Source organism: Fusarium flagelliforme (genome assembly GCF_020744385.1).
Source record: "Fusarium flagelliforme strain FIESC 12 MPI-CAGE-AA-0113 chromosome Unknown B0J16scaffold_3, whole genome shotgun sequence".
Taxonomy (NCBI): Eukaryota; Fungi; Ascomycota; class Sordariomycetes; order Hypocreales; family Nectriaceae; genus Fusarium; species Fusarium flagelliforme.
The window spans coordinates 996,578-1,009,397 of NW_025763505.1; the positions used below are offsets into that span (position 1 = coordinate 996,578).

Genomic DNA, 12,820 nt, shown 5'->3' on the forward strand with positions numbered 1-12,820 from the left:
CTCCCCAACCCCTTTTCCCAACGATGGCTATCCCGTGACCTTTTTGCGACCACAGCAGTGCCAGAGCTTGTTCAGACTGAGCCTGAACAGTTAACAGATTTCTCTGAACAGTCCAGAGAGAGTGGCCTTGGCATCTTTTTGGAAAAGTATAAATTCTCCCTTTACTGTTCCCCCAGAGTACTCCTTTTCCTCTCTCCATCCCACACACAGCTAAGTGCTCTTTTGGTACACCTTTACGAGCTAAACTATCATCTCGACTTGCTTTACAACCACTTTCTATCCCCCTCCACTCTATCCATCCGTAGTCTTGCACCCACTACAACCATCTACCATGGATACTCAAGGTAACTCCCGACCCCAAGGTCACCCAGGCCAGTCTCCCCATCCTTTGGATCAGTTGAAGGACCGCGCCAAGGAAAATTGTTGCTACCACCTGAAGAACTGGTGCCTCGAAATGTACAAGGATCTCAAGGACATGGGAAAGAGTCTCAAGAACGCTTTCCGACCCGAGGAGGCTCGAGGCGAGACTGAGATGACTATCAGCGAGTTCCTTAACTCAAATAGACGCAATCCTCGTGATCACACCTTCGGTGTATTACACCCTGAGCCTCAAATGGTTGTGGGTTGAGTGCCCCCCTTGGGGTGAGTAAATGTTTGGACAATCGCTGGATGAGTATCGTAGCCTATACTGTTTAGATTTGCAATAAAGAACATTACACACCTCATTTAAATTTCCTCTGCACCGTAAGTGATATGAATATTTGTAGTATTATTAGATGTTGCAATAAGAATTCCGTGGTTTGCGATTCCTGAGTCAAAGGACAATTCGAGGTCAAAGTCGACATTACATTGCAAAGACCCGGCGGGACTAATTGTGACAATGCACCTTGCAGTAGTTCTAACATAGTATCAATACTGTGTAGCTTATGGACTTCTTTCTTGTTTCCTTCTTCTTTGACTTGAAAAGCCGCCGCAAAAAAACAAAGTGAGATGTACTCCTACACAACCCGCTTTTGAGACACTCGATTAGGGAAAAGGGAATCGCTTTTTATTCATTCATTTATAGTTACAATACTAAATACACGACCAAAACTATCTTACGCGTGATGCGAGTACGCACGCGAGGCATCCATTCCAAGAGAAAACGCAAGCAAGACAGCGTTAAAAATGGCCATCATGTAAAAAGGGGCACCGTTCGAGAGCGTGTCGAACAGGTATCCTCCAAGCTTTGTGAGTAGCAAGATGGCAAAACCACCATACAGTGAGTAGACGCCGGCAATAGAGCCCTTAAGACGGATACGCGAAACTGACTCTTGGTCTGTCGTGATGCTAATGAGAGGTCGGCTCTCGTCATTTGCAGATTCGTAGTCTTCGGGCTGTAGGAGGCTTTCCGGGCGCGCTGCGCGGGGCAGCTCAACTGCAAGAACACCGCGACCGAGAGATCCAAGACTGCAGACAATAGCACCGATTTGGCTGATGCCGAGGAGAGAGACGACCAAGAAAATGGCAGGGCTACCACCTCGACCGTCTACATCCTTGATCTCAGGGCTGGCGAGTTGCGGTAGGATAATGTAGCCCACGATGCCGAAAACGGTCGAGACAACGATCGGGTAGTTGATGCGGCCAGGGCGACTGGCGAGATATCCAAAAATCGGTGCGCAAATAAGACCCATGAGTTGCGCGACGCCAGTCAAGATGGAAGAAAGGATGTAAGCTGCTCTGCACTCCTCTTTGAGCTCCGGCGATGGGTCGTGGGGTGAGCCCTTGCAGAAGCCGTTGCTGATATAGAATGTGTTGACAAAGAGGGGGATGAAAAGCGAAATCGCAACACTGGAAGCTCGAGCGACAAACCCGCCGACGTATCCGAGACCGATTCGTGAGTCGACAAAGCCAAGGAAGACTGAATCCTTCATGAGATTTAAATAAGGCGCCAGCTTCTGTACCACGTTAGTAACAGCGCACAATGTTTGTGTGCTTAACTTACCCGCTGTCGGCCATTTCCATCAGGCCCCGAAGCAGATTCGTTCTCATTCTTGAGTCCAAGAAGAACTCTAAAGCCCTTGCCTTCCTCGCCCTTGATGTTACGAAGACCGATAGCGACAAACAAAGACACGGCAAATGCGACAACGGCGACGACATAGAAACTATAAGACACAGCCTCAGCAGGTGTAGTATCCTCGTCCTCGCCAAATTTGGCGGGGAGTGGGAGAAACATTGTCAATGCGACAAGAGCACCACATCCAGTGAAGAGTCCGACGAAGCCTGCTAGTTTTGAGGGTCTTCCAGCCGCAGCATCAGATGGGCCTGTTATGCTTGGTTCAGATACAGACTGGGTGTATCGCTCCTGGGTGATAGTTGATTCGGATTCGACAGAGTAGGCGATGCTGTTTCGTGCAGTCGCATTCTGAAGGGCCTTGATTCTAGCTCGGGCTTCATCCTCCTCATCGTTACTGTCATCAGTCAAAGATGGCAGAATCGCAGTGACCATAGTAGCCCTTCCACACAGTTAGCACCACTCGTCTACAACTATTATATCTGTCTGACTTACGCTGCGGATGCGCCCACTGCGAATAGCACGCGAGCCAGCAGTAGCTGAGGATAGACATTTGTCGCCTGTACAAACAGAGCCAGCGAAAGCCCGATTATTGCGTATCCAATAACAGCAACCCATCTTACACCCAGACGATCCGACACAAGACCCCATCCAGGACAAGCGACAAGCGCAACAAGCTCATCCGCGAAGCCGAGCGTTCCTACAACATCGCCAACGCCTTCCTTCTGCCCAATCAAGTCGGTAATAACAAAAGAAATAGAGCTGTTTAGAAAGACAAGAAATGAGATGGAGAAGAGCGATATGCCGAGGAGGTACGTCAGTGCCTGGAGAGGCGTCGTTGACGGCGCAAAGGGAAGATGTCGTAGCAGCATGGTGGGTCGTTTATTTTCCGGTCGATTCGATTCGGTTAGATGAGGATTACAAAAAATGATAAGATAGTTAGACAAGAGAAGAGTGTATCACATTGCAGAGAGTCCAGAGCGCGTGAAGTGTTGACGTAGTGGTGCTAAGCGCGATGATGCTAAACAATAATAGCACTAAGTAAATGGGTGACCTGACCTGACCGGGGAGTGAACGGGCTAACATTAAGCTCCAGGTCCAGGTCCAGCTCAAGCTTTCCATGAAGGGAAGCTCGGATGTCGGGAATTTTAAGAAATGACGGGGCCATTACATAAGCTGGATGCATCATGTCTGCGCCCGATATCGCCCTTGAAGCAATCGCAAGATTGGATGTTAATGAAATCATGTATGTCTTAGAGTCACCCAAGTTTGTAGCTGGTGATGGTGTGTTGATTCAGCTTAGTTATCAAGCTTTTACAAAATGGTGTTGGAGGCGGTTACACCATGGATCACTTACGATTCGCCAACTACACAGGTACAGTACAGTATCAACTTTAATTCAGTGACCAAGAAACATGTTTCTAGTGGCTTTTCGTCCCAGTCTAGTAACGCTTATCTACCTAAGGCTACTTTCAAAACTTGCTCCATGCTATATTTATCCATTCAGTGAAGACAGTACAAGTGAACCCAGACTCCGTGCCATTGCCAGAACTCCATTAACCCAGACCTGTCCTAGAACAGCTCGCTTCCAGTTACCAGGCCCAGAGCACCTTGTGGTGAAGAGTCCTGGAGCCCAATCTCTCAAACTCGAAGGGGGTGATCCATGAGTCGTTGGTAGACAGTTTAGCAAAGACACTGGCACCCTTCCAGGTGACCACTTGCTCGTCCATGTCTCTTGCGCTTCGGCTGACAAGAATTCTGTCGTTGAGGTCAGGTCGGCGGGCCTTGATCTTCTCTTCCAAAACCACTGTGAAGTGAGGAATCTTGGCACCACCGCCGATAACCATGATACTTCCCAGTAAGTCTCTCAATTTCTTCTCATCGTTCTTAGCGGCGTTCTGAATACTTGTGAGGATAGCAATATCGAGAGGGGCAACTGGTAGGACGGCATCTTGTTCGATAGCGATCGATTTGGCGGTGCGGGCAGCGGCATCGACAAACATGCCTGCTGGTGGTTGCGTTGTTCCTGGAGCTGGAGTTCCCCCGTTAGGTGCTGGACTGCCTCCATTGACGCCGTCCTTGTCCTTTGCACCGAAAATAAATGGGGGAGCCGGCGTGTTAGCACCCTCTGGAGCGGGAGATCCGGCATGCGAGCCCATGGGGGTTCCGTTCGCGGGACCGTCCTTTCCAAACAAGAATGGACCCTTCTCCTTCATAGGCGTTGAGACATCAGCCTGCGACTGCGCAAATCCGTTGACGTTGGATGTTATCGATGGCTGGACGAGAGCGAGGATAGCTAGTTGAGCCGCGGAGGTAGGGTCATCGGGAATATCAACATCATAGGCGTTGTAAGATCGCTCAACCAGCTTGCGTCGTCCCCTCAACTTGGTGCTGTTGTCGAAGATGGCGGGATCGTACACTCCCATCGGCGCCAGGATAACTTCATCATATGTCTTAAACTGGTATTTCCGTGTTGGCTCATTAGGCGCACGAACGTGGAACTGGTAAAGCTGGACAGAGATGTCTGCTTGTGACATAGTGCAGTGTTTAATCTTGAGCTCTTCGGCAAGAAGAAAATCGTATCGTCGTCGCAAGTTCATGTCCTGGTAAGGAAAGTTGTCGTAAAGCATCATCTTGAGGAAGGTGTCAGTAATATCGTAGCCTCCATATTTGAGGTTGATTCTTGAATCCTCCATGACAAGACCATCTTCAACACAGGTAACGGATGTTTTCTGGGCTCCCACATCAACAACGCAAGCTTGCGTGTATCCAGCACCAAATGTCGCGGCCATGCCCTCCTGGACAAAGCAGACTTTAGAGAATTCGAACCATGTCATACAAGATCGTAGGATTTGCTCAACATATTTCTTGTCGTATAGATCTGGAATGACGAAGACACAACTGTATTGCTGCCATTCGCTGTTCTTCTTCAAGCCAAGATCCTGTCTCAGTGCCCTGTCGAGCAAGGTCTCAAAGTCGTCAAACATGTGTTCCTGGCTTGTGTATCCATCCTCGTTCCATTGCCCGAGCTGCATAGGCCACCAGAGCTTGAATTTTGGGTTAGAGTCGTCGGGGACACGCTCGGCTTGGTGTCCAATGAAGCATGAAGCTAAAGATTCGGGATCTTCAAGGGTTTCGATGTCGGTCCATTCAATCTCAAGCGGGTCGTTGTGCTTCTGGATAACTTCCGGTTCTGTACGGCGATTGAATGTCTGAACAAGCTCTTTCGAGTTAGGTAAAACCTTGCGCTTGTTGGCTCGCATCTCGACTTTGAGGTCATTGCACATCTTGTTGTACTTCTTTGACCATTCTTCGCCATATTGCTGATCTACGGTCTTGGCCTCGAACTGTCGTCGTGGTAGGGCCTCGTACATTTCGGATTCGGTCTGGGGGAATTTTGTCGCTAGGGTCATGGGGATCGTTTTGGGGAGCGCATCGCTCGCAAAGCCTATCCGAAGATTCTGACTACCAGGGTGAATCACAATGATTTTGGAGGGGTCTATGCCGGCCGATGGTGTCGCAGCGCCATCTTCGTCGGGTAGATCTGCGACAGGAAGCGGAAGTTCGCCATTGGCAGTCTTGGATAGAACGCGGTCTCGGTCGCGGGCGTTCTGTACTAGTCGATCGCGTGTCGCATCGCTTTGAAGACGAAGGGCAAGAACTTGATCATCGCGCTTCATGTAATCTCTGTCGCAGCATCAGTAGGGGTCGATCGCGTGTGGGAAGGGGTAGTTGTACGTATAGTAGTTCTTCTGATTGATAGGAGTTACGTCGGGCCATGTTGACAGCTTCATGCCATTGTCGGTCCTCTCAAGACCTGGAATAATCTTGTTAGCAATCTGTCATGAGCAACAGCCCAGTTGCTTCAGGGACAAGCAATGATGAACCATACCTTCCCGGAGGAGGACCCTTTCGCTGACTTTTCCAACCATATTGATGGATTGGCCTTGAGTTTTGGAATGATGCGGGGTGGATAAGGCTCAGCAAGCTCACATCGATGGTGAAGTTGTGAAGAAGCTTGCAGCGCGCTCAAGCTCAACCTTCAAAAACACCTGGAGCGCATCCGATCCGTTGATTGTCTTGATCGCGGCAGTGAATTAGGCTTAGTGCGATATCCTCGGACTTTTGATAACCCGATGTTGTGTCAACATCCATCTGCTTCTCCTCCATAGGCTATTCAACTGCGGATACGGATAGACAGAAGCGACACCCAGCACCCTGGTACTGGAATGGAGGCCAAGAAAGCATGTGCATCCACTGAAAGAGGCTTCTTTCTTGAATATTGCTCGTCATTACGAGCCGGTGAAAAGCATCTTCACGATATCAGCACGTCCCATTGCATTGGTCATAGCAACAGTCTAAATGCTTACATACAAAGTTCAAGGTCATCACTAAAATAGTCACCTACTGTAAGCTCTCTATAATTAAGAATGTCTAATATTCGGCCAACTTTCGAGCCATCTATCCCCATTATTCGGTTCATTACCATTGGATAGTCAACGAGTAGAGTAGCCTACCTCTCTCGCTTGTGCTTAAACGTCAAGGACCCTGTGTCCAGCAAATATGAGTGGAATTACCTATCTGTACGTGAGTGAGATTTTTCGTATTTTGTTCTATACATGCTCGTTGTCAGCATCGAATTCCGCTGCCATAAGCGGCCAATGAAAGCTGTAAGACGCCGTCGACAACACTAATACACTATATCCATGATACCAGTTGTCGAGATGCACTTTTTGTACGACGATGATCATTGCCAACGCCTGTCACTTGATAGGCCTGGTGGAGGCGCGTCATCACCTAGTGGTATTAGTGGCACGTTCAAGACATGCCCGACTTGGATTGAACGCCGTGCAGGTAGCAGTGGCCTTTGCTATCTTTACAAGGGTGTTCCATAAATATGGTAGCACATTCCGATCCTTTGCTGTAGACAATCCTACCTCACTTTTGCTCATCAAGTTGTTTTCCCCTCATTCAGAGAGCGACTGGTAGAGTTATTGCCACTATGGATGCTCATATGTCCGTTTCTGAGCCTGGCTTGAATAGCTCAACGTCAGCGGGCTTTCACTCAGACTTACTTACCAGCTTTGCGCCGACCTCGATCTCGGGCCCTGTTCTCCTGGGCATATTCCTCGGCTATGTTGCTCTTTGCTCTCTTGTGCGATTCTCTCGCGTGAACTCGCTTCGTTCCAAGTTTGGGTTCCATGATCGTGCTTCTTTGAGTCGAATGACAAACCAGAATGCTTTCGAAATTGTCAAGGTTATGGCAAACCTCGAGTTTCCGCTCTTCTACGATTTTGGTACCCGTCTTGCTCTATTCGAAGTATGCCAAGTCAACTAACGCCGAGTTTATACAAGTTCCGTGTTAACAAAACTGAATAGACTTATGCTGTGCAAAATGTTGGCCACGTTCTTTATGGTGGTAGCGATCTGGCCAACCGTATCAAAGCACCCAAGAGGTACGGTTGTCCATCTTCTGTCTTATAGATCTGCATACTCATATACTTCACAGATATGCAGACACTGAGGTTGTCTATCTCTGGTAAGCTCGCCCGGTTCTGTTCATTACTTCGGTATACTGACTACCATTGACAGCTTCGCAAACTTTGCGCCTACATCATCAGTCCTTCACAAGGCAGTTGCTCGCACAAACTTTCTACACGCACCATACATCAAGGCCGGCAAGATCAAGCAAGAAGATCTCCTCTACGTTCTGTATGCCTCTTTTGCCGAGCCCGTTAGATTCCTTACTCAGTATGAGTGGCGTGCTCCCACCGATATGGAAGTGGCTGCCATCTCAACTCTGTGGAAGTACGTCGCCGATTTGATGGATATCGACTACGAAACTATCCTCCAGAAGAGCGAGTGGACTGATGGCATCGAATTCTTCGAGGATGTGTCGCGATTCGGAGAAGACTACGAGGACAAGTACCTGCGACCTACGAAAGAGGTCCAGAAGCTCGGTGACGTCCTCATGGAGTTGTTGTTGGACTCATACCCTAGGTTTGCCGCTCCAATCGGATACTCAGCAGCTTGCGTACTCATGGGACCTCGGTTGAGACGTGCATTTGGGTAAGTTCACGCCTTTAGCTCTCTCCTGACTCGAGTATACTGACATGTGAACAGCTTCCCAGAACCCGGTTTGGCTATTACCGTCTTGACATACGGTCTTCTACTTATTCGTAAACTTATTGTCCGGTTCCTCTGTCTCCCTCGTGTCAGTGGCGTAGAGCACCTCTCCCAGCCAGATGAACAGACAGGTCGCATCACTACTCGCCATTACATGAAGGAGCCTTACTATGTTCCTGCTACATTCTGGCAACGTTGGAACCCTGAGGCTTGCATTACATGGCTCGCTGGTGGTCTCCTTCCTGGTGACGGTGGCCCTAAGATGAAGTCTGAAGGATTCCTCTTTGAGGACATTGGCCCCGAGAAGGTCGTTGGTAAGGGCATTGAAGAGACCAATGACTTTGAGAAGGGTGTGAAGGCAAGGGCATCTGCGGGCTGTCCGTATAAATCAGCAACAGTTTAGAAAGTTTGGGTGCTTGGTTATGGAGTAGAGCTTGGCCGGAGGAGGAGACGGATAGGGACATCCATTCCTGTATACGATGTTCCTCTCTACAGTTTATATAATGTATGTAGACTCATGGCGATTCAATGGCATCTTGGATATGGTATGTGGTGACTCTGAATCATTTTATACCAGAGGATGTCCAGTACAGACGATCCGATCTGAAATGGCTTTCCACCCTATTGGCCGAGCTCAGTGAACAAGATCAGACTCCCAATCTCTATATTCAAATAGTCTTCTGCACTAATGAATGGATATACTGAACCTAACAGGTATCCTCAGTTCACATACCCAACCAGAAAGCTGGTATTAAATAGAGTTTAAGGGTTCAACTCTATTAGATGACAAGTCTCCTTGGCGTTGCCCTTTAAGTCTAGATTATCACACAATTATGATGCCTACAGGCAAGCTTCCAATCACTGCCACAGCAACATGTATAATATGGACTGCTCTTCAAGGACACAAGACATTGTTAGTTGTATGCTGTTGAGATGTCCAGCAACAGTGCTTCAGGGTAGTTGCCATACCTGGTAGCTTCTTACGTCACTTACGGTGTGCCTGAATCAAGAGCATGCCTTTTGATCAAGAAATAATTATCGCACTCCGCATTTGGAAATAATCAGTTGAAGGTCCTGGAGCCGTTGACGGAATCTGATCGACAGTTCCCCGCAGACTGCAGGTAACCGCGTGCTAATGTAGGCACCGAAGCAACTGAGATCACATGACGTAGTTGGCAGCCATCGCCACGCTCTTTGTTCAAACAACACCTCATCACATTCAGAGTTTCAGTTTAGTTTTGTCCTTTAAGCACCGATAGCTCAGAGCTCACTCACTAGAAACACACAACTTCCCAAAGCACAAAACCCTTCAATACATATCATATCACTACTCGCGCACGACAGCTCTAGATACCGCTGACATGCCTCCCATTACGATTCATGCAGCAAGCCCAATTGTGGCAGCAAAGCCATCAGGAGTCACTCCAAAGACAGCTTCGTCAGGCGATGGTGGAGCACCCTCTGATCTGCCAGCGAGCAATGAAGTGCCTACTACAACTGCCACTGCCACTGCCGCTGCCACTTCCACTTACCCGGCAGCTCAACCAGGAGCCCGCCCGTCCATGCCAGCTCCAACCGGAGCACCGCAAGCTTCCGCACCCATCCAGCCGACACCGACTCGGACCGCACTAGACTCTAGCCCTCCAGCTCCGCAGCCGGGAGCAGTGCCGGAACCACCAAATGGATCTCACCTTCCACCGCCTCCAAAGACTGGAGAGACGTTACGTGATGTTCACACGCAGCCTACGCAAATGCCTCCTCAGATGTCCTATGCTCCCGTATCTAGCGGTTCGGAGTTCACCGTACCTCGTTCTTCAACGGTAACAGCGCCTGGCCCGTCACCGATGGCTGGCCCGGGCCCAACGGCCGTGCTGGGCGGCACCGGCGGTAGCGACTTTTCTCATCCACCAGGCTATCACCAGAACGTGCACGCATCTGAGTTTACCAGCTCCCAGCGCGCTGCACATGAGGCTTCAGTAGCACAGGAACCCAGGCCATCATTGATAGGTGATGATGAGGGGGAGGGAGTCTGGTCGGCCGCCAAGAAGTGGGCTTCAGCCGCTGGCGAGAGCCTTGCTGCAGCTGAGAATGAAGTGTGGAAGCGAATCAACAAGGACTAGTGACTTGGTAAAAGTTAAAGAGCGCAAGCCAGGGTAGGGAAGAACGGCTCGGCATGATAAGGCTACGACTGGGATAGGATCATATGTTCACGTTTCTATGAGAGTTGCGTTAAATACATTAATGTTTTAAGGGGATCAGACCCATTAGAGCAACGTTTCTGCTGTTCTATTTCCAGAAGCACCGGGGAGAGTACGGAAACAGATGCGGCAGATATCGACATGCAGATAAAACAGCTTTGAGAAGTCGTCAAGGATACCCGGGTAATCATGTTTACGCAGGGAAGTACGAGTAACGTAGCAAAAGAATGAAAATTGATAAAGAAAGTTCATTGCGGGGGAAATGTGGTGTCATCATTGGTTCGTGACGTTCATTTTGAGTGGAAGAGACAAGGCCTGATTCATGCTCTCACCCAAAAAGGCGGTGGTTTAATTTCCCATTCTAGCAGTGCTTCAGGAACGGACGTCTTAGACCCTGGCCAACATACGGCCTTACCGGGCACTGGCGGCCCATCGAAGGACCGTAGAAGGCACGTAGAAGATTATCCCAGGTCCCTGCAACTTCTTGTCCAGTTTCGAACCGGACGGACTTTACCTATCTCGAAGTGGAAATGCACGAGCGTAATACTAGCCGTCCTGGGCGTGATCAAGGCCGCACGCAGGTTGCAGCACGCAAATCAGCCAAGATAATCAAGGAAGATCACGATCTTCAACAATCTTTGAGCATTGGCACCTCTTTAAGTCTTCATGCGAAACGAATTTTATCCTCTAGTCTGCTATAGTAGCTGATGGATAGTGATCTGACAGCCTCAATTTTCATCCCAACGTACCAAGCTGTTGGGCTCAACCCAGCTGACTGCCAGAATTCACCGTGCTCAAAGGTGGAGAGGGCGAGCACGTACATAGATAGCATGGATAGAAACGAAAAAATACGGACAGCTTTAGCATCAGGCACAGGCACAGAGAGAGTAGGAGTGAGAGACAGACACACACAGAGACAGGGAACCTAGAGGAAACTCGTCGTCATGAAAGACGCTATCAGATGACGCGTTGCACTTTAATAATGAATTACACATCTACGGAGTATATCCGTACTTATACACAACATGAGCGAATTAGGCGAATGGGGCTGTATGGAGACGAAACGAGGTGGAATGATGAGAGAAGAAGAAGAAGCCAATACAATACACTCAGTATGTAGATTGCCCACACAAGCGATGTAACAGTGTCAACTGGGCTCTTCCCTGACCCCTAAGGAGGATCCGGCACTTGCACTTGCTCAGTGTTGGAGAGATGAATATGGATATGAACAATAAATGGAGGATTCTTAATCGAAGTTGAAGGTGTCAAAGTGGAGGAATCGCCATGATGTTCTGTGTTCAGGTGTAGCAAATTAGTTAGTTGGCGATGGAAGCTGAGCTGCGGATAGACTAAAACGGATGAAAAAAGCACTGAAGATCGAGATCTGACAATTTAGCGATTTGTAAAGTTGGAAAGGACCGGTTGTTAGAGAATGTGTTGTGCCAGTCTGTGCAAAACCAGCTGCCATCTGCTATTCATAGACTCAGATGATCCACAACAATTAATAACACCCACCGCTTAACTTCACCTACATATTACCTACAGATGTGCTTGGACCTTGATCGTGCGCTGACGTGGTCATGTCTTCGCCGAATTCAGCTGCTAACTGAGTAATTTATTTGGCTGTGGCTTTCATTAGCTACGGGCTGGGGAAGCTCGGGCAATTAATTACTGAGCTTCTTCCAGCGCTCTCTCAGTTGAGCCACGCTGCCACGAAATAGGTGGTTCAGTGGAAATCAGTGGGTGGGCACCTTCCGACGTATCAGTGGACCTCGTCTAATAACCCCTGGTCTTGCGACAGATCTGAGACACGCCGGTCTCCCTGCTTAGAGCTGAGACGTGGCTCAGTCTTCCAATCATAAGCTCAGAATAGCGGCCTCTACGCCAAAACGGTAGGAACAAGAGACTCGTCCCGCTTTATCATTTAGACCCCTGTTCCTTCCTTCGCAAATCATATGCTCTTTCCTGACCCACCTCTTACAACTTCAAACACACGCTTGTCGTAGTCTTCTCACGCTTGCAACCTCTGGCTTCCAGCGCATCTCGAACCAGATTACAGCAGCAAACAGCAGCCAACAGATCAGAAACTAGCAGATGGACCGCTATACTTTCAGTATTGTCTCAGCCGGATATACCCTCCAAGAGCGAAGGCAAGACCAGACGGAAGCAAGAGCCTCAAAATTGGATAGCTCATATCTCAGTCTATATCAGCGCCAGACCTTTCTTCTGCTATAGGTCACGTATGCTTCCGATTCGTCTGTTGCCACTAGAATGCCACACCTGCTTGCTCAATCGACTGGTTGAAGCCTAGATTTCAGGGCGCATCGCCTGCCGCCGCGATGCAAAATGGCGTTGCTTCGTCTTCATCTTGAGCCACAAGTCTTCTGATGACCTATCACCCACAGAACAAACACAGAGATTGTTGCCTCGAGTTTTCGCCGCT

The 12,820-nt window shown here is 49.0% G+C and overlaps 3 protein-coding genes across 3 annotated transcripts; 2 read left to right on the forward strand and 1 right to left on the reverse strand.

The window, feature by feature from the left end:
- Positions 1-1,030: 1,030 nt before the first annotated feature.
- B0J16DRAFT_361771 (uncharacterized protein) lies at positions 1,031-6,103 on the reverse strand. The gene is made up of 6 exons (XM_046129777.1): positions 5,946-6,103; positions 5,792-5,870; positions 3,650-5,740; positions 2,549-2,815; positions 1,985-2,495; positions 1,031-1,937 (listed from the first exon to the last, which is right to left on the reverse strand). The coding sequence occupies exons 1-6, from the start codon at positions 5,983-5,985 to the stop codon at positions 1,098-1,100; spliced, it is 3,828 nt and encodes a 1,275-aa protein (XP_045984249.1). The 5' UTR covers positions 5,986-6,103; the 3' UTR covers positions 1,031-1,097.
- A 651-nt stretch (positions 6,104-6,754) lies between these two features.
- B0J16DRAFT_91719 (uncharacterized protein) lies at positions 6,755-8,809 on the forward strand. The gene is made up of 5 exons (XM_046134681.1): positions 6,755-7,373; positions 7,433-7,509; positions 7,563-7,592; positions 7,646-8,122; positions 8,177-8,809. The coding sequence occupies exons 1-5, from the start codon at positions 7,056-7,058 to the stop codon at positions 8,580-8,582; spliced, it is 1,308 nt and encodes a 435-aa protein (XP_045984250.1). The 5' UTR covers positions 6,755-7,055; the 3' UTR covers positions 8,583-8,809.
- Positions 8,810-9,256: 447 nt separating this feature from the next.
- Positions 9,257-10,650, forward strand: B0J16DRAFT_336928 (uncharacterized protein). The gene has a single exon (XM_046127294.1). The coding sequence runs from the start codon at positions 9,541-9,543 to the stop codon at positions 10,297-10,299; it is 759 nt and encodes a 252-aa protein (XP_045984251.1). The 5' UTR covers positions 9,257-9,540; the 3' UTR covers positions 10,300-10,650.
- The last annotated feature ends 2,170 nt before the right edge of the window (positions 10,651-12,820 follow it).